Here is a 22478-nt window from a genome sequence, read left to right on the forward strand (position 1 = left end):
ACAAGAAGAAGACGATATTACATAATTGTCATGCTGTGAGTGAGAAAATACATAATAGCGATAGATAAATATTTGAGAAGAAAAATTAGTCAATATGACCTGGGTCCGGAAGAAAATTCCGACCCAGATGAAGGCCCAAGCTTGAGTAGTGGTCAGCAGAAAGCAAAAAAGGTACACTGGGGACAAATGGAGCCAATTCTGCTATGCCTGGTGCACGTGGTTTATCAGTATGCTTTTTGTGACATTTTTGTTTGGTGGTGTGATTTACAAAAAAAGCAGAAAAAAATAGTAAAGCATGTTATTGTTTTGATAAATATGCAAAATTACAGTTACTTGCTTGCATTCCTGATCAGAACCATTTGGTTTAGTGGTTGAATATTAAACTTGATTAATTTCTGACTTTTTACAGGAATCCAGTGTGGCTGCTCAAATGTTGGTATGAAAACATAGTTCAGTGAATTCACTTTTTTTTTGTACGTTTTAAATATATTTCAAAATGATTTGAAATCATATACATTTCTAAAGCACTGTATGGCGAGCTCTCACCTTCAAAATAAAAGCAACATAACCGTATTGTGATTGGGATTTCCCACAAAACTGCAAATAACAGTAGGCATTCTCTGATGGGGAGTTTCTAAAAGAGTGTTTGTTGACTGAAATGGGACAAACTACTTGATGTATACTTATTTACATTTTAATCCTAATTGACCCTGTGCACAAGAAAATGCTAACTTCCTGGTTTGAGACCGGATGTGGGGTTGTACATTTCCGGTTGCTTTACTTTGCGGTCAATCGCTACTGCGAAGATATACTCCAAAATCACCACATTCAGAAGCACATCTCTGATAGTGACTGGTTTCATGATTTAAACAGGCAAATGTTCAGCATTCAAACTACAGGTGAAGAATAGCCAAACCAGATGTTTCCCCCGTTATGTCTATATCAGCTAGTCAAGTAAGTACACACCTACAACGACTCTGAAGTGCAGTACTGTATGTCCACGATGTCCACGAAACGTTTTGCACCGTCAAAAAATAAAATTGGCTACTTGATTTCACCTATCGCTGGTTATTTTTAGAACATAACACCCGCGATAAACGAGGGACAGCTGAGAAATATAACATTTGAATCCCTTTTCTCTTTTGCCGCAGGGAAAAAATATCGACAAGTCGATGAACATCATTTACAGATATATTGGGTAAATGCGCAAGACATCTATAGAAATCTAAATCGACGCTTGATTCATTCATTTGCTTAACTTGTTTTGGACCGTAGAGAGGGCGCGAATAGGACACCGGACACAAAGCTCCCCACAGGAGTTTCCGCACCGGAAGTAGCATATGCTAACGTGCACATAGTCAATTTTCCTGACTACACACCAACTGGTTATGGAGAATCAGAAGACCAGATGTGGCCCAGGGGCTGCACAGCACCCAGGTCTAAATTTATACTAGAAGAATCTGCGTTGTAGCTTCAGCATCCTACCCATCCTACTGACACCACCGTAGAGCATAATTAGGAGGCGAGAATTCAAAGGGTACTTTGAAAAGAGCAAGAATTTGTAAAATGTGACCATCTACAGATTCTGCGACATTAGTATGGCAGCAGTGTCCTTTTTCAAAGATCCAACCTTCTTATGTAATACTAATGAGCATGCTCTCATTTTTACCCTTAGAAGCTGCCAAGACATGTAATTGCTAATGACACAGATTTGATTTGAACATCAATTAAAGGGAGATTCTTTTGTGGCAGACTGCTTTACAAGATTTACTACACATTAACTTTAAAATAATCCAGTCTGAGGACCTCGTTGGGTCCTGAGACTGGATGTGAGTGGCATTTCAAAAAGGCTTCATAGATTTAGCTCTTATGAATCAGCTGAATGTGGAAACTCCTGACAAAGACCGAAAGAACAAAGATTCTTGGCGCCCAGCATCTGCATGCGTTTCTCAGCGTATCACAAAATAAATTTACATGGGAGATCTCCTTAGTATTCTGCTTGTGTATGCATGTGCCATTCACAGTGGCCTGAAGCTGTCCACTGGCCTTACTTCACTGATAATGTTTGATGACTGTTTCATTATCACCCTCTGTGGTGCCTATGACTAACATGTCATCTTGTTCAGTCAGAAGACTCATCGAAGCACCCCCCCCCCCCCCCCCCCTGGAGAAGAAGCACAGGCGTGTGAACAAGATAATGCTGTGGTTCATTCAGAGCGCCTGCAAAATTATCTATTCAATCGTCTCTTCACTGGGGTCAGAAAAGGCAAGAAGGTAGCACGCCTCTAGAAAAAATAATCTCCCTGCCTTTCACTATAGTAACATCTGAGAGAAAAGATGGCTTTTGCTGCGTCTTCTTTTCCTCCCTTTTTCACTCCACAGTATGCATATCTCTTTGTCACTATCTTTCCGAAACCCTTTTTTGGTTTTAGGATTATTGCTGCTCTTTCTCCTGTGTTTAGGGGCGTCACCATTTCTCAGCGCTGTTTTGGATGTCTGCATTAGACTGCTTACAGACTGCACATGCAAGTTCATCTTCCCCTGCCATTAGAGTTAAAATGTTAAGTCATTTAAGTCATATGATCATCAGTTACAGCACCGACATGCGCATTCCACTCCACTTGCCTCCAATACCGTGGTGGCTTTTTGTTTGGACAGGCTGATAGATGACTGGAGAGATAGCATCTGTTTAGGTCTCTGTCTTGTGGCAGGCAGAACGGCAGCATTATTGTGATATGAGATTTAGCTTTGCCGGCATCACTGGCAGCTAGATTTGTTTCTATACATATTAACGGGTCTTTTAATGTCACACAATGCCAGCTTTAATCTGAGTTTAAAGACAGGAAATGCAAAGAATATGGGAAACTTTTCAAACATGTATGTTTGGCGTGACTTTGTGGAATTCAAATGTTCGACAACATAATGGACAAAGATGAACAGATGTGACAAATAGTAAAGTTAAGGTGTGTGACAGTGAAGGCATTTCCAGTCTGTCACCTTTTTCTGTCAAGACTTCACACTGTGGAGATGGAAGTGCCACTTGAGACATTACCATCTGAGAATGAACCTCATATAGTCATAACTCCATATTTTACAGTACTGTGACAAACAAGTGATGGCAGCTTATCAGAATTAGACTATTTGTGGCTTTTCTGCAGCTCTGACTGATACTGTTGAGGGAGTCAGTTACCTTGCTATTAATCTAAGCTGTATTTATAACGCATTGATTTCTGCTGCTGTCAATGACAAGCTTTTAATTTTTTCAGCCACAGCATCTCACCTGGTTTATTCCTCTGAGGGGCTGCTCACAGACTCATACTGCTAGAGCGTAGCAAATAGAATAAGCCATCATGAAAATGGCTAAAGAAATTATATCAAGAGACCAATGCGATACACAGCAGGGGGAAGGGGGGTTCATTTAGTGCAGACAGTCAGCTATGGTATATAGACTTGCTGTGAATCTTGGCAGCGGCTAATACAGATCTACTCAGCACTGAACAAAATCATTCCACTGCTAGAGCCCAGCTAGTTTTGCACACAAGGGTGCACTTGAAAAAGAGCTACAGTATCCTCTATCAAGTTATACCTGCTGTGACTTTATAGAAATGCTTGCAAAGACAAAAAAAAGTCCAGAATTCGACGTGCAAATGTATCCGGATAAACTAATCACAACTCACAAACAAGGGGAAAAAATTTTCAAATGCAAAAGAAAAGTGCAAGAGGGCAGAGACCAGATCAGGACAGAAATGCAATCATTAATGGAAGTGATTGAAATCTAATGACTCTAGCTAACTCTCCCAAATCTTTCGAATTAAAAAGGTTAATGAAGAAACAGTTAAAGGCAAATGAGTAGTAGCCAAGGTGGAGGTTCAGTTAGGTGTGAAGCTGGCAGAATGTATGGCAGTATTCATGATTACACTATTCATGGTTACACCAACTAAACTCAAGATGAACTCAAGATGATGTTAAGATGGAATCAGTTTTGCTCAAAATTATTTTATCTCTTTTTTAAGTTTATTGGTCCAACCTCAACAGTCCCAGTTTCCCATATGGCACTTGCTCATCCATGACTTGATATATTTACAGCACAAAGGGAGCAAGACAGAAACATTCACAGACAATGCAGAAAATACTTCAAGTAAGACAGGACTATCTACACCGAAGGCTAAATTCAGAAGAGGATATGGGGAATGCAATCAATAAAGTCAAACAGGGAGGTGTGTGGATCTGTCAGTTACCCATATACAGGGGTTAAGGTTAGGGGGTTAGGGAAAAGTGTGGACCGGCTCTCTATTTAAAGGGAATTTCTAATTCCAAGGGGTGTTCTTCCTTGGCAGGCCATGCAGAAACTGGTTTAAGCTAAGGTGAGTCTAGCTCTGACAGTCTACCTCTGGCTGCTGACCCCGCTAATCTTTTGACGAAACTCTCCCAGAGTAGCCTTGCTGGTGAAGTCCAATGCATCAGTTCCTCTCCATGGCTGCAGCTCAGGAGGTAGAGCAGCTCATTCACTATTTGACGGGTCGATGGTTCAATCCCTGGCTGCTCCAGTCTGCATCCTAGATCCTTGCACAATACTGAACTCCTACTGCTCTCCGTTATGTGTATCAGGGTATGAATGTTAGGAAGCAAGTACTTGGGCATTGAAAAACCTGCTTGCATAAATGGGGGGCAATGAAGTATGTTGTATAAAGTGCTTTTTGTAGGATAGAAACGCACAATACTATATGAGAACCAGTGTATTTGGCTAGCTTATTACTTTAGTGGCCAGGAAAAGAATAAGCCCCAGGGATCTGTTTCTTTTTAAAGGGAATCTATAAAGACCATTGAAGATATGTCATAATTATTTGCAATCATTTAACCTTAAAGGGTATCCAAAAGCAAAATGCAAGAGAATACTAAATATTAAAGGAAATATTAAAAGGAGCATTAAAGTAGTACTCAAGCAAAAAGTCACAAATGCTAAAAATGAATGGGAAACACGTTATAAAGACAAAACAGAAGAGAATCACGTAAAACCAGTCTAACGTAACCTTCGTAATCGTAAAGTAACCAAGCAGGAAATAAACAAAAGATAACTGACACCAGAGGCTAACCTAAGAGTGATAACAGACAGTGTCGCACAGAAGACACAAACAGATAAACGAGACCGAGGAAACACAAATAGGGAGATACTCACAAGGCTCGAATGACAACAAGAAGCCAAACAAACATCAGAACTCAATCATTTCACAAGAACTAAGACTCAGAATCACTAAAGTCAAAACTCATCATTAGAATGACAAACTAAAGCAAGAATCAAAATTCAAAAACTATTCAAAACACTAAATCCACAACTGAGAACCAAACAGAAACCCAAAACTCGAATACAGTGTATTAACCAAGAATCCAAATTAAAAAATAAAACAGCAAAGCCCTCGGACCATGAAAGGACAATACAATTACGCATTTCAACATACAAACTTGATTCTGGTGGTGCAAGGCAACAAACAGGCAATTACCTTTTTTCTCTTTGTGATTTCTTGTGAATTTTCCATGAGGTGTAGAACAAAATGTATGCACTAATGTGAGATGTGACTGGAGGTTTGTGTTGAATCATCTCCTTGTTTACTCACTCACTGTTCTGCATATAATGGACACACATTGGTTCACTCAGCAGCGACAAGTAAATTGAGATGTATTAACCATGATTAGTTTATATCATCACTGTTTGCAATTTGGTGGTCACGTTGAGCTTTTGTAAAGCACAGTGTATTGTACTGAGGTATTTTAGGCAGATGACACTGACCTGCTTTTTCTGTGTATACATTAACCAATTACTATAAATATAAAGAATGATATTAGAAGGTTGTTGACCAGCATATGTTCAGCCTTTACTGAAAGCCTTGTTTTTCTCAAACTCACAAATGTCAATCCCACAGTAAGAAAAGGGCAGGGGATCATTAACGTAATAACTAAGATCCATTATCTACATTACAGTTTAAGAAATCCCACCATTCTTCCATGAGATTGTGAGATGTTTTGTGCTGAAATGATCAAACCATTGCAATTTCACAGCCCTTTGCATGAGCAGCGAGCTTTGTTTCAGCAGAAGATGCAGCTGTGCAGGACCGCTGGGCAAAAATAAATATTGTTAGCAATATAAGTGATAAACAAGCAGTTACAGTAAACTAGTCAATAAACCATGAAAACAACAGACAAAACAATCAACATGAAGCTGGCGAAATGACATCAGTATTGCGTGTCATATTATGTGAGGGGTGCCTCCATTCTTTTCCTGTCATCAGTTTATTGCTTGTTGGCCTGATGACAGATCCAGTACTGTAAATGTCACTCTGGAATTCACTAAGGCATAAAAGGTTTAGGGGCAAATTCACTGTTCAATCAGGCAGCCTGACACAAGTCCAACAACAAAGAGGACCAGAAGTGAGACTGATTTTGTGGGCGGCAATAAAAGCAACGAAAACAATTCATTCATTACTTAGGTGTTGTGTAATCTTTGAGTCAGTAAATCAATACCAGCAAACACTGTTTACATCTATGTTGAATAACACATTTATAATAAAAGTTAAAATATTACGAGTTTTGATGATTGCTGATCTGACTTGGAGACAGGTACATAGTTGTTAAATGGGTCCAGTAAAGGTTTGTTCTTTCATTTCACTGTGTTATGTTGTCAGGTGTTTATATTATGTCATGATGTGTTTTCTGCATTGAAACACTCTTCTACATGTTGTGTTTTAGTGCAGAAACTTCCAAATCTCCCAGGAAGCAGGAAGCTGTAGTAAACAGTCTAAATCTGTCAGTAGACACAATTGATTCATATAATAAATGTTAAAAGGGGCTTTCTTTCAAATGATTTGCTATTTATTAAGTAAGGACTTTCTTTGGATTTGTGAGGTCACTCAGAGAGTAAGAGGCTATAGAAACAGTTTCATATTGAAACATATTATTTAAAAGCTCAGATATTATTGAAAATAATCTCGATCTTAGTCACATATAAAAATAAATGTTTGTAACAGGTTTGTTAAAAATTGAGTGATTTCACGAAATCGTCTGTGCCTATGTTAGCATGTGTCATAGGTTTTTACTCCGTTTTGTTATATATCATGGGGAAATTACAAACTCTGGGATTGCTTGCTGGTTTCGACTGTAAACATATTGAAAGCTGGCACAAAATAGTGTCTGTTGGCAACTTAACTCCAGAAATATTGATGACTGCTGTAAATCACCCTTTCAAAAATCCATGAGTCAAACCTTGGCAAAGACACATAGGGAGATCAAGTATGAGAACAACTGCAGGAAACAGTTGTTCTCATACTGTGTCTTTGGCAACTGGCTGTGGGTTTGTGTGCGTGTTAAATACTGCATGTGACCACTCATGCAATTCTGTGCTCATGTCTATGATTCCTGTAAGGAGAGCGATACCTCACTGGATGAGAGGCAGAGCTTTCGGCTGCTGGATGCTGTTTTGTAAGGATGATAAATGACTGAGCTTTGGTGTGCAGAGCTGTGAAACCCCATGTAGCCTTGGAGCAAGATCTTCTTGTATTTAGTGTTTTGGAGGCAGAATATATCGGAAAATTTGTGTTTGCCTCATCGGCTACACGGCAGCATAAGTAAAACACAATGTCACTGTGCTGAACAAGCTAAAAACATCGTCCCTTATTAATGATACGGCAGTAGCCTGCCAGGTTTAGATATGTACATCGTGTTGGACGTTACTGTAAAAGATTTGTTACACTTCTTTATATCTGTGCTGTCTTGCATTAGTAGGCAGCTTTTAATAAATCAATATTTAGCAATCAATAGTTAAGCATCAGTGAGATGGACTGCACTGCCCTAGTTTTTTAATGTTTTTGCTTTTGCAACTTTTTGTCAATTTTCTTTCATTTTTCCTCAGGTAGGCATTCAAAATGTACTGTTTATTCCTCATCTCAGCATTTTGTGCTTACTGTACAAAGTACTTCTTTGTCAGCAATGTTCTGTTTTCTTTCCCTTTTTCAGATGTTGTTTACCTACATAACCACCTCTTCAACTCTTCGGTCTATTCATATCCTTCCTCTTCCCATTTTTTTTTCTTCAGATGTCAGATTACAGTGAATGAGAAGGTTTACAAGCACATAAATATTTATATCATTACAAATGCATTTTCTGGCTCCTCTGTCTGTTTGTTTTACTGGAGAGTCAGCTAAATCTCTATATCTAGAGAGTGCATGGCCCCGAGTCCTATGAATAATTGAAAAAAGGTACTTGAAGCTACGTAAGTTACACGCAGTTCAAAGCTGTCAGAGTTTCATAGATGACTTTTAGATCTGTTGTGTTACTTTATTAAGAGTATTTGATTCTGATCAGATATTATGCATTATACTGAGATATTCCCATAGTTCAAACATGACAACATAACAGTTCAGTAAAAAAGTTACTTAAAAGTTGTAACTTATGTTACAACTTTTAACATAAGTTAATGTATCCACGCAGAGATTAAACAAGAAAAGACCGAAGGGATTGCTGACAAATTGATGTGTTAGAAGCTATTCTGACAGATGTGGTGAAAAGTATTGCACTCAACACAGGTTAATTGACGTCCTTGAATTGCCTTATCCAATCATGGCAAGCGTGACAGCAGGCTAGTAAGGGCTTAAGTTTCTCCACACATTGATGTTGACGTGTGCACAGGCGCAGGAGCAATACTCTGAATACTGTACTGTGTGTATAGGATCCTTGCAGAATAGAGGCCTTTCTTGACCTTTCCAAAAAAAAAAGAGTTGCTATGTGTGCTCTAAATGTAAGTTACTAATGTTTAACAGTTTTATTTACTAGCTTACTGCTACCAATAGTGACCAAACCCAGTATCAAGATTAATTCCAAAGCTAAACAGTATTTCTTTTTGATTTCCAGGTGTTATTAAATTCAGAGTGGATTACAATACTACACACCAACATAGCCAACACAAGCTTTAGGTGTGCGACACCTGCTCAGACTGGCTAGACAAACTGCGCATCCCCAAAAAATAAAAGTCACAAATCTGATTACTGATATTGGTCCATAAAATCACAGAAAGTGCAAAAGACTGTTTTAGCAGCTTTAGTTGATGAAGCAATGGACACATGCCTCTTAAACTAAAAAAGACTAAATTATAAAGTAACATTTAATATTTTTAGGCTTTCTCTCATTCCCTTTCATTCTACAACTACCTGCACTTGATTACAAACTTACATTTCTATAAATGTTTGTAAAAATCAAGCTGAGCGTCACTTCAGCCAAGTCATGTCGTCATGTATCATATACTGCATGGGACATAGGTAGTTACAACAAGTGAAGGATGTCAGAGCTTAGTCTATACACATTCCATATATATACTAGAGTATATGTAATATATTATCCATCCTTAGACTCTACATATATTTGTTGGGTCTTACAGACTATCGGCCCAAAGGAGGGCTGGCAGGTGTACAGCTCAGCCCAGGATGCTGATGGGCGCTGCATCTGCACAGTGGTGGCACCAGAACAAAGCCTGTGCTCTAGAGACGCCAAGAGCAGACAGCTCCGCCAGCTACTAGAGAAGGTAAACACATGATTTTACCACGCATCTGCACACACACGTTGTGTTATAAAGGATAGGAATAAAGACGTAACAAGTCTGTACAAGCTTTATTTTCCTTTCATCTCCTGATACAAGGTATTTTATTGTGAAATTTAACTGAAGTGGGGTGCTGCTAGGCCTTTCCAGGTTTTTTTTTCTCTTTTCAACAATAGCCCATTACAAATTTCAGGCACACACAGGCTCACCAGGGAAACCCATCAAAGTGCCTTTCAATTAGCTGCACAGGCAGGAAAGAAGGAAAGAACAGAAGACGTCATATATTTACTTTACAACCATATCATGGGCTGTAGCTAGCGTCTCAGTTTGTGCATAGGAACCCCCGTTCCAGTTTTAACGTGGCTTCTTTTATTCTAGGTGCAGAACATGTCTCAGTCCATTGAGGTGCTGAACCTGCGCACTCAGAGGGATTTCCAATATGTCATAAAGATGGAAAACCAGATGAAGGGTCTGAGAACCAAGTTCAGACAGATTGAGGATGACAGGAAATCCATCATGGCCAGAAATTTCCAGGTGTTTATGTGCATTAGTTGTTTTTATGCCATTTTGTACCATGAATCCGTTCAAGTGTAAACTGGCTCAGTCTTTTTTCTCAACAAGTCTTTACATTAGTTCAATCTAACAGTTCTTTTAACTTAATATATTTCAAAGAAGAGAAAACCAAGAAATACTAAGTCTTGAAAGGGTTTACTAGTTGAGTTAATTGACACTGTGAATAGAAAAGCCACTGTTATTCAAGGCGTAATTTAGTGTAGTTGGCTAATAACTACCCTACAGATTCCCTTGAATTTTCACCATAATAATAAAAATTTACAACATATTTACCACAAACTCTTCAGAAATCATTCAGAAAGGGTTAAAATCTTAGATTTCTTTTCGCTGCTGTCACTGCCCTGTGTGGATTGTACTGGACAGCTGGTAGGGGAGTAGGATTATTTCTGGTGTGGCAAATTGTCTGACAACAAATTAACTGAAAAATTCGCAATAAGCAGCTGGAAAATCAGAAATTGAGCTGTTGGTTGACCACCAACAAATTCCAATGTCATTGTTTCATTGCAAATAGGAAATCGGTCCATTTTCTTGTATTTAATACTACTAGATGTCAGTGCTAGCATTACTTTATTCTTTCATGTAAGGCTGACTGTTCTACTACAGTACAATAAAATTCTACCATGGACATTTCCTGACAAACAGTCATTTAGTTTCTTCCTAACTTTTGCACCTATCTGCGATCTCCCACCTCTTCCCCTTTGTTTCTCATGTCTGCTGCTGTCATTTCTGTAGGAGCTTAAGGACAAGATGGACGAGCTGAAGCCGTTGATCCCTGTGTTGGAGCAGTATAAGATGGATGCTGCACTCATCTCTCAGTTCAAGGATGAGATCAGAAACCTGTCTGCGGTGTTGACAAGCATACAGGAGGAACTTGGGGCGTATGACTACGATGAGCTTTATCAGCGAGTCCTGCGACTAGACAGTCGGCTCCGCAGCTGTATGGGCAAGCTGAGTGAGTAGTGTGTACTGCATTTTGCTGATAGTATAAAAAGTTTCAATTCTTCGTGTTATCACAATAAACTAAAATAAGAAGCCACATGTGTACTGAGAAAACTGTGCTCATCTAAAAATAATACTACTTTGTGTGGCAAAAAAATGGCATTAGTATGTTGTAACAAGTTCCCATAGGAGTATTGATGTTATAGGTTTTGCCATCATGGTGTACTTGTGAGTAATCCTGCTAAAGAAATTAACCACCTAGGGAAATACACAGAGCTGTGCTTAAGTCTAGAGCCATTGCTCATTTCTGTGTATGTTGCTAGGAAAATAGTGCAGCAACTTATTCAAACATGTGGAAAACAAAAGTAAGTCATTCTATTTGGTATGGCCACCTTCATTTTTCATCACAGCCTGAACTGTCTTAGACAAGTTTTATTGTAACTTTTTTAAGTAGTCTTCATGAACGCCAGTAGTGATGACTAATACTGTTACTGTTTATGAGAAGGACCCAAGATGCAAGCACAGGCTGTGATGTGAGTGAGCTTTATTCCAAAAGGTGAAAATGCAAACAGAAGCAGAGAATGTCCAGGACAGAACTAAGAGCACAGCCTGTTCTCACTCCTGACGCATAATATACCAACGATTTGTCACATTCCGAGGCGTTCCATGGTGTGATGGACCGAGCAGTGACAGAAACTTAGGCACAGGTTAAAGTCCAAAAAAATGATTTTTTATTTAACCCAAAAAACATAACTGGTTAAATCATGCAAAAAGAATCAAAATCTTGGGCCCATAAAAGAGGTCAAAATAACAGAACTCTACTCAAAGTTGACAACACTACTGATAACTCAAACAAACTGTCCTAACTTAACGAGACAAAGGGGAAACTTAAATAGTGGCTGATCAGCCCACAAAAACACGAGAAGGGGGTAAAACACACAAAACCTAACTAAACCTAACATAATGAACTCCAATTCCCCCCCATGGTCCCGAGTTATGGCATGAACCAATTTGTAGTCTTCCTTTAAAGCTCGCTCCGCCCCTTTTCCACCTCTTGGCTCCTTAATCAAGGGACTGGAACAGCTGCAACTAATGTGCGCACTTATTTTAGAATACAATGTTATGTGGATATGTGAATGAATTCTAAACCAAAACCAGTTATTTATTGTCCTGTAAATTAATTCCTACATTTAAAGAAAGACAAATGTGAATGCAATGTTAGTTATAAGCCTCCACACTAACATGGTGGGTATTACCACTGTGTGGCTGTAAGTGCAGCCATCACACATGGGAATGCGAAAAGTGACCTTCTGTGTTCTTATGCTACGCGCTGGATTGTAGATGAAATCGAACAGAATGACGCTCCCGCGGTAACACATGTTCCAGCCGTGTAACCCTAACCATAACCTTATCCCAAATCTTAACCACCACATTAATCGTGTTAGATAGTGTTTTCCAAAGTGATTTAAGTAACAGAAACATAAATGTGGAGATTCATTCCTCTCATGTTTCCTCATTTTATCGAACTCGTAAAATAGGGACCTGTTGGGTGACCGAAAGCGCAATATACCGACGATTTGTCACCTAGCGTAAAATGTTACGAACGTGTTGAGAACGTGTTGCAGAGCAACCTAAACTGGGATAACTAACAAAACAAACCGGAAAGCATGAAACGCAGGGGCAACACAGGGCACGATGAGCAGACGAACCAACGACGAGCGCTGGAGAACACACACTAATATACACAAAGGGAAACGAGGAAACTGCACACAGGAGGGAGACACAGCTGAACCTAACAAGCATGATGAGGCAGGGAGGATGCAAACTGAATATACTGACATCAGACACAGACTTTCAAAGTAAAACACTGACAGAAATCAGAGACAAGATACTGACAGGGAACAGAGGGAACATACGGGCAGGGATGACTAGACTAGACTAAAGAGAAGAAGCTCAGAACCAAAACCAAAGAACTAGGAAAATTTTAACAGAATACATAACCAGAATAAACAAGAACATACGATAATGTTAATTAATACAAAACACTGAGTTAACAAAATCAGGACCATCACAGTTACATTGTATGTTTTCTTATGCAGACATGCTTTTACAGCAGTTTTAGAATCACTGCTGAAAAATGAAGCCTTTACCATTTAGATGTTTTCCAGATTTCAAAATCCAGCATCACTTGCCTGCATCAAAAATTGCATCCGTTCTGAATAAATCCCCAAGACCACTGAAATGCAGCCCAAAACCACGACAGAGCCCCCACGGTGTTTTACAGATAGCTGTACCTCTCTTCTGATCTCCTCCATATATATTGACAACATATTGAACCAAAAATGTGGATTCATCACTCCATCACCTGTTGCGTGAGATTGTCAGTCCAGTTTTTGTGTAACGTGGCATACTTCAGACCTTTCCCTGCGTTTTCCTTCATTAAGAAAGGCAGTCACTTTTCCGCTGAGACCATTGGTGATGAGGCTTCACCAAACAGTAGATGGATCAGCTGAACTGCCAGACGCAACTTAAGGGTTATATCCTGAAACCCAAGAAAATCAGTGAGGTACAAAAAATGGACTGAAAATGAGTGGAAAAAAAAACAGCCAATGTCCAAAGAAAACCTCCAGAAGGCTTTAAGAGAATCTGGATTAAATTGTTCAAGATCACTTAAAAATGACACAAACATATGGCTCTTTGGAAGCAAAATATATATAAAAAAAAAAAGAGCAGTGGCTTTACACTTGCACACAGTTTCACACAGTACTTTAATATAATATAATTAATATAACCAAAGCTAGAATTATCCAAAATTTTTGAATGTCTAACTTCAGATACTTTTACTATTCTTTGCTTATTTCTTGTTACATCTCAGAGAGACAAATGTTGCTCTGAGATGTAACAACTGTGAGAAATAAAAAAAGCTTATGAATGTTAGTGTGTTTCATCTAGAATTCATGCTGGTGAAAGACATTTTTTTAAGGACTGCTGTAATGTTTGGCCTTTAACATTAAATGTTCTAAAATCTTTAACTGAGGGAAGTGAGAGTAATGTGCCATGCCTAATTTCTTCCTAATGGGCCAAAAAGGAAGCAGTTTGTGCCTTTAATATCTACAAGCACCGTTTCTCCCGGGAAGTTAAGCTATTAATTAGTACAGTAGGCAACATTCAAATTACGTGGTGACTTTCAGGGGGTCTGTCTTCTTATGCTTTGAGTTGGGGGCAAAGTGAACAAGCAGAAGATGGATTTCTTAATATGATGGCAATTTTAATGACACTTGTTCCGTACTTGAATATCAACCATCCATTACTAATTGTGCTTAAATCAAGCCTGTTATAACTTACCAAAATAACAGGTGGAGGAGGTCTGCATATAGAAAGAGATGTGTACATTTTTAATCTTCAGATACTCTAAAGAACTGTGGAGTAGACATAAGTTGAGTTTCCTTTAGCTACAAACATCAGTTGTGTAATTCTGTTTTAAGTTAAATTAAGCATCCACTGCTACCTTAGTATGCACGGAGGGCACACTCTGTGGTGGAACAGGCATGAAATTGGCTTCAGAAATCTAGTTAGAGACAAAAAGCACCACAGCACATCTTATCGCTGCATTTCTTTATTAACAGCGTGTGGGAAATTAATGAAAATCACTGGACCTGTTACAATAAAGACATCTGGAACCCGGTTTGGGGCATGGATGACTGATCCTCTCGCATCAACCAGAAACAACAGGGTGAGTTATGAGAGCATGAGGGTGCGATGCATTTAATATCAGCGATGTGCTCTGTTGTTAAAGTGGGCAGAATATCACAGCAATTTAAGAAGAGGCTTGCATTTATAGATGGGGTTTTGATTTATTTATTTCTTTTTGGGAGGGGGTGATTTTGAAAAGATGTACGATGTGGGTTTTTATAATAATATCAAGAATGATTCAGATTTGATTTTGTATTGCTGATGGCTGTTAGCAGAGCTGATTCTAACCATCTGTCCTCTCCATCATCTCTTGTTAGGTTTGGTATATGGACAGCTACAGCAATAGCAAGATTGTACGTGAATACAAGACAATGGAAGACTTTGTAGCAGGGGTGGTTTCTCGAACCTACAGCCTCCCCTTTAAATGGGAGGGAACAAATCACATTGTCTACAATGGATCGCTTTATTACAACAAGTACCAGAGCAACATCATTGTCAAGTATAACTTCGAGACGGGCAGCGTGCTGGCCCAGCGAGCTTTGGAATTTGCCGGCTTCTACAACATGTACCCATATACGTGGGGGGGATACTCTGACATCGACGTCATGGCTGATGAACTGGGAATGTGGGTTGTGTACGCAACCAATCAAAATGCTGGAAATGTTGTCATCTCTCAGATCGACCCTGACACCCTACAGGTCCTAAAGACTTGGACCACCGAATATTCCAAAAGGAACGCAGGTGAATCTTTCATGATCTGCGGGACACTGTATATTACTAATTCTCACCTGTCGGGAGCAAAGGTTTACTACGCTTATTCTACCAAGACTTCGACCTATGAATACATAGACATTCCTTTCCACAACCAGTACTTTCACATCTCCATGCTCGACTACAATGCCAGAGAGAGGGCGCTGTACGCTTGGAATAATGGGCATCAGGTAATATTTAATGTGACCCTTTTTCATGTCATAAAAACTGATGATGATTCTTAAGTGTGATACTTTTCAACTACAACTACAGCACCATCGTTTGTGATACAAGGACCTCCTTATTGACCATGTTTTCTTCTATTTGAAATGGACTGTGGTTTCTTTACTTCACATTACTTGAACTTTTCTAATTTTTGCCTCTGGATTCTTGGCTGACTTGAGCATGGACTTTAATGCTTTACTGAAAAACATGCTATACAGTTTATACACATTTCCGTTGCTGCTGATCAGACTAGTATGCCTTATTTGCTAAGTGTCAGGTCTGCCAGCAGAAGACGCTTTTGCATGAATGTTAACATTTTGTCCGCAGTGATTTGCTATGACATGACTGTGTTTTGTGCAAAATTGTTACTTGCTTTACAGTGTTTGCTTTCTTTGTCTTATTAAAATTCTATTTAAAAGTATTTAAACCTTGAAAGTAACGTATTAATGATTGTAAAATGTAGTTGCCATTCTTTTAAAGATGACCCTGTAAAATATTGTTGTTATGTATGTCTCTGTGGAAGAACATTTGTATTTTTTATAAAACCAAAACCATGAGACGATATCGGCGCATTTTCATTAAAACGAATTATTGTACATTTCATTCAAATTATTTTGTCTGCTAAAAATGAATATCTCCCCTGATCTGATGAAGAAGCAGTCAGCACCCTGGACTAGTCTAGTCATTCGGCTTATTCCAATCAGGAAACGATGCATCCCACAGTGGAAGCCATCTGCCTTGTTTGGTTTGTGTCCATCATAGGCATGCAGTATTCATATTAGCATATGAGCACTCAAAGAGTTTGAGGTATGCTGCAGATGACTCTCCCTTTTGAAACCCAACCTGTATCATCTTAAACAGGACAATTTGATCAAATGACTTCTCCTAAAAGTTGATGGAAAAATAGAAGTATAGTACTGCACACAAGTCTTAAGCCGTCCCTCATTTCTTTATACTGTAATTATCTAGGAAAATGGGAAATATTGAGACATATTGAGTCATATTGAGATTTGTGTAAACATACATGGAAATACAGAAAATAAGGCAAAAACAGTTTGTACAATTAAAACCTTGAAATTCAATGACCATCTTTATTCTTTATATTCTGAACTCTCTTAGGCTACGTCCACACGTACCCGGGTATTTTTGAAAACGCAGATTTTTCTATGCGTTTGCTCCTTTCGTCCACACGTAAACGGCGTTTTCGGTCACTGAAAACGGAGATTTAAAAAACTCCAGCCAGGGTGGATATTTTTGAAAACTCAGTTTTTGCATTTACGTGTACGAGAAAACGCAGAAAACGCAGCGTCAATGGTGTGCGCCTTTTTTGACGTCCCACTGTGCGCCACGTTATTGTTTCGGTGAAATGAATTTCTACAATGGCGGACGTAGACAAAATACTGTTACTGTTAATTGTACTCTCTGCAGGGTTTAAATGCTTACATACACACACAGTTACTGTCCCTCCACACATACAACTCAGTTCTGCTTCTATGCGCCATCTTTGTTTACTCTTTCCCACCCAGGCTTATTGACTTCTGATTGGCCAACATTTCTACACAGGAATATAGCGCCACCTGCTGCTTTGGCATGTTCCTAGCAGCGTTTTCCTTCATTTTTGGCTTTTATGTGTGGACGGGATTTTTTTATAAACGAAAACGGAAAATCTTCGTTTTCAAAAATACCCGTGTACGTGTGGACCTAGCCTAAGTCTGCTTTCTTGTTATTTCTTTAAGTAGTGTTCAGAAACAGTTCTCCAAGCTTCTTGAAGGACATTCAAAGCTTTTCTTTGGATGTTGGTTCCCTTCTGTTCCTTTCTATGTCAAGATGATCCCACACTACTTCAATAAAGTTGAGATCCAGGCTATGGGGAGGCCAATCCATGACTCTATTGTGTGTTTTTCTAACCAGGTATGTTTTATTATCAGCAGTGTGTTTGAGATCATTGTCATGGCTAGAGGTGGGATGTACTTCGTTACTGTACTTAAGTAGAATTTTCAAGTATCTGCACTTTATTTAAGTAGTTTTTCTCTGACAACTTTTTACTTTCACTCCCTAAAATTTTAAACAAATGGGACTAACGCGTTATTAAGTAACGCGTTACAGTAACTACGTTATTATTGTGGTAATGAGCACAGTAACTAGTTATTATGACAAAATTAGGAACGCGTTAATCGTTACTGGGATTTAGATAGGGTCGTTACTCGTTCCTTCGTGTGGTGGCGATGGTGGAGCTTCCACAGATTCAGTAACATTAGCAAGTGGTGGAGGCAGCAGGTGGATGAGGGAAAGGGGAGGCAGGAGGAGCAGAGACCCGAGGAGGCCGCCGGTCCGAGTGTGAACTGAACATCAGGTAAGAAGTTATGACCTGCAGTCTATCTGGATCAGATATAAACCAAGTTTAGGTGGAGTTTATTTTCGTTGTGCTGACATTTTCGTACTGCGTACTAGCTAGCATGATGTGGTTTCTATACAGCTGGGTGGGTGCTATGATGTTAGTTTTATTTTGTTCATAAGGTTAATTATTAGAGTTGCTGTAAAAAATGGAATCGTCAGGTATTCAGAGAAAATATTATGTGTTTCGTATTGAGGTGAAAATGAACGCAGTTTGTCCCGTATTTCAGCTACAATGAAAAAGACACAAAGCTGGAGTTATTCTGTCTTTACGCTGTCAGCTGTTTCTTCTTCTCTCATTCTCTCCCCCTCCCTCTCCTGTTTCTACTTCAATCATGAAACTGGTCAATGATCAGCTGATTGGCTTTTCTCTCGTGTTTGTTTATCGCCCACTTTGCGCCAGAAAGAGGAAACCAGCCGATGTCGCGCTAAACAACAGCAGCAGGTTAAAGCTTGATCAGCTGTTGTTAGAATTTATTTAATATTACTTTCTAGTATCAGCTGATGTTTGCTGGAGCCACAGCTGTAAAGCTGCTGGTCATGATATCGGTTTGTATATGTGGTGAGAGGGAAACATGAAGATGAAACCAGGAGATGTCCTTACTGAATCATCAGAGCTGAACAGGTGATGGAGAAACAGGTTTACCTTTTAGGTGACATGAAGTTGTGAACTGTTTCTGAGAGACAAATAACACCAGGATCCTTTTCTATGTAGCTGACAGCTGGTAACTGTGCAGGGGCGGGTCTAGCAAAGTTTTACCAGGGGGGCCAGGTAGGGCAGCTTTTAAAAAATAATTATCTGAATCTTACAACAAACGATTGATAGATTGATGCATATATACCATCAAAACAGTGAACATCACTGTCACAACAGCGTTTGTTTTCATTCAAAGGCTTTATGATTTTTCCTATAATGGTGGTCCGCTCTCTAGTCAAAATGCCCAGGACAATTTTTTGTCCCAGTCCAGCCCTGTATGCAGCTCATCTGCAGTCTGGTGTTACCTACATCTTCCTATTCGGAAGGCAGAATTTCTGAGTTCTGAGTACAATCGAAAGCACCACGACTGCAGTTTTTGTGTTGAATGTAAAAGGCGCACATGACGCTGTGATAGGCTAGAATCATGGCGGCGGTCAATGGCGGTCCAGGCGTGGGATTTCTCTTGTGGAAATATGCACATTATCTTTTCCTTTCTGTTGGTAGGTGGCACAGTGCACTTGTGGCAAGTAAGCAAGCTAGAAGACTGGCAAAGTTATGGAAGCAACACATTAACAAGAGAATTCTGAGTAAAACCAAAGTTACTTTCCCTAGTAACTAGTTACTTTGAAAGTAACGAGTAACTTGAAGTAACTGAGTTACTTTTGATAGAATTAACTAGTAATGTAACTAAGTTACTAATTTAAAGTAACTTACCCAACACTGGTAAACACTCACTGTTTTACTTCTCTCCTAACCTCCCTCCATATATATTGATGTCTAATAAGGGTTTGGCAAACACTAAATGGATCAGCTGACAGGCTGCATGCATCTCTTAGCTCCTGTATCAGGCCTTTGCTGGATTTCTTTTCAGTTTCTTAAGGACTTGACTTTCAGATACCGTTCAATTGCTGTAGATAGTTATTTAAGCCTGCCACTTCTTCTTTTAAATCTTTTTTTTTTTTTGGCCTTTTACAGTTTTTTATTGACAGATACTGTAAAGAAAGAACAAGAAAGCAGAGGGAGAAAGAGAGAGGGAAAGATATGCGGCAAAGGGCCATGTGTCGGACTCAAACCCAGGTTGGCCACTCTCAGCCGTATGGCATGTAGTTGAATTCAACCGGTACCCTCTGCCACTTCTACTTTTGTCCTCGTTTCAATTTCCTCAAATATTTTTTGAACACACTGTACACCATGCTGAGATACTGTATGACAAGTTTTCAGCTAATAACTAACTACTACTTTATGCCTGTCAGACTTCATTATCTTTGGCATTTGTATTACTTAACTATAGAAATAGGAATAAATTAAGAAATTTTGCAACAGAACACTAGCAACAACCTGCCTGAAGAGGCAATTTAAAATTTGCTCTTTGCTAAGTTGTCTGTTACGTGTGGAAACAAGACTGGTTTATTTCTTGTGTTTGTTGCCTTTTTGAGCGATTCATAAGTCAGTATTAAATGGCTTAACAAACAAAAATAACTAAATAAAACAAACATTCCTCTGAAAATGGTCCGGTAAAAGAGCTGGACTGACAATGAGTGACAAGCAGCCAAACCTACAAAAGACCTTCAGAAAGCCTGGAGAAGTATTGCTGAATACTTCTCCAACAAATGAAAAGAAAGTCTGGCTCCTTGGAAGCAAAATATGAAGAAATGAGGAGTGGGTCGAGACTTTAGCACAATACTTTGGATTTTAGTATCGAGGGTAGGAATTGTTTGCACTTGAAGATAACCTAAACTAGAGTATTTCAGATTGTGTTATAGCTTAAGTGCTTCTAATAGAATATGTAAAGTAGCTAAATATGCTTAGCCATTTTACAGAGACACTTACAGCATACCATTAACTCGTGTGGATCCCACTTCAGGAAAGGAATTGATGGAAGCTGCAAGGTATTGTGGGGCTTAACGTAACATAAAAAGACTCCTTCTTTTCATTCATTATAATGAGGGGTAAAGATGAATAGATATGATGATGCTGGTAATGACAGCATCTCTCAGTAAGAGGGAAGAGGATTTTCATGCACTCAACATTAGACTTTCTAATGGCTTAAGAGTTATCCTTTGGCATTTCAAGCAGCATAAAAAGGCAATGAGCTGCTGGGATGTTCACTATAATTTCCTTCTCCTTACCACTGTGTCTGTATCTTCAGTAACAAAGAATGTGTTTACTTCACAGTCCCCGATGGTGAGTTTTGAATATGTCACAGTGTGGTCTATTTCTTTTTAATGAGTAAACAAACAGTCACGTTTTCATGCACACATAATGAAACAAGCCTGAGGCAAAATACATTTGCACTGGCACACATAAACAAACACAGACACATGCTTGGGAGTGGACTGCAATCAGTTAATTTCATCAGCATCCATCAGAAGTCACAGGCATCACTGTCATCTGCCTGACACGACCTACAAGAGCCACTGCAAGCAGTATGTTTAGACACTAAAGGTAATCCATTGTCGCTGTATTATACAGCTTTGCAGTTCACTTCTTGGGTTTTAAAGTGCTGCAATTTAGCTCGAACATGAGACACAAGAGTCGCTCTATATATTACAGCTGGGTCATTACGGTCTTGAACAATGAAACATGTTTTGTAATTTACACCCCTGTACACCACCAGAGTTAAGTCAAACATCAAGATCTGCTTCAACTGCAGTGATTTAACACTTTTCCACACCAGAGTAACATTTTGAGCTTATCAGTGACTCATAAATCATCATTGATGGTATATATTCAAAGAAAGAGCAGAAAGTTAGCTTTCTAACACTACATCACCACCTGAAAACACTGATTGCTGGAATATTTATAGTGTTAAAAAAAGCATTGCTTGAAGTCTTTTAGAATTACATTACACATTGTTATCAATAGTCCCCCATATTCAAAGGCTCACAATGAACTGAAAAAATGAACATTGTTATAAGTAAGAAGATTGTTTTCAATATTTGGATGAAAATCCGTTGCTCTCAATAACTGTGTAAAGTCTAGAATCCATGGACATCACTGAATGCTATGTTTCTCTCCCAGAGAAACTCTTCACTTGAGCCACTTTCAGTTGTTGCTTGTTTGAGGTGCTCACCGCATTCAGTTTTTATCTCTAGCAACTAGAAACTCTGCTCTGTGAGGCTGAGATCAAGTGGCTGAGTTGGCCATTGAAGAATATCCTATTTCTTTGCCTTGAGAAATTGGATATTCAAAAGCAACCCATGGCCTGTATATTGGGTTGCTTTTGCAGTGCATTATCCCTTTTCACAGTGAAGCAGCATCTAATCATTTTTGCAGGATTAGTCTGAATCCGAGCAGAGAGGCTAGACCTATACACTTCAGATTTCATTCTGCTACTTGAGTCAGCAGTAAACTGAATCAGTTGGCAGGAATACACACCCATGCCATTACACACTCAGCACTGCGCTGTTTGGCTGATGATGTGATGTGCTTTGGATTATGAGCATTTCTTTTCCTCCCTCAAACTTTCTTCTTCATTTTGGTTTCATCTCTCCAAAGAAAAGGTTGGTTTTTTTTGTTGGAGGCAGTAGGGGGGCTGACTCTTTAGGAATTTGACTGTTTGTAGAAAAACATTAGCAGTGTGGTTGATTAATAATTTCATGCTTTCATGTTCGGAAACATTAATCA

At 39.1% G+C, this 22478-nt stretch overlaps 1 protein-coding gene across 1 annotated transcript in view; it reads left to right on the forward strand.

Moving 5' to 3' along the window:
- olfm3a (olfactomedin 3a) overlaps positions 1–18741 on the forward strand; it is a 28071-nt gene extending 9330 nt beyond the window's left edge. The window contains exons 2-6 of the mRNA XM_085173083.1: positions 9422–9565; positions 9959–10114; positions 10886–11105; positions 14719–14825; positions 15103–18741. Coding sequence (XP_085029209.1) covers positions 9422–9565; positions 9959–10114; positions 10886–11105; positions 14719–14825; positions 15103–15780 — 1305 coding nt within the window. The 3' untranslated portion in view covers positions 15781–18741. The remainder of the gene's footprint in view (positions 1–9421; positions 9566–9958; positions 10115–10885; positions 11106–14718; positions 14826–15102) is intronic.
- The last annotated feature ends 3737 nt before the right edge of the window (positions 18742–22478 follow it).

This window comes from Neolamprologus multifasciatus, chromosome 9 (genome assembly GCF_963576455.1).
Source record: "Neolamprologus multifasciatus chromosome 9, fNeoMul1.2, whole genome shotgun sequence".
NCBI classification, from domain to species: domain Eukaryota; kingdom Metazoa; phylum Chordata; class Actinopteri; order Cichliformes; family Cichlidae; genus Neolamprologus; species Neolamprologus multifasciatus.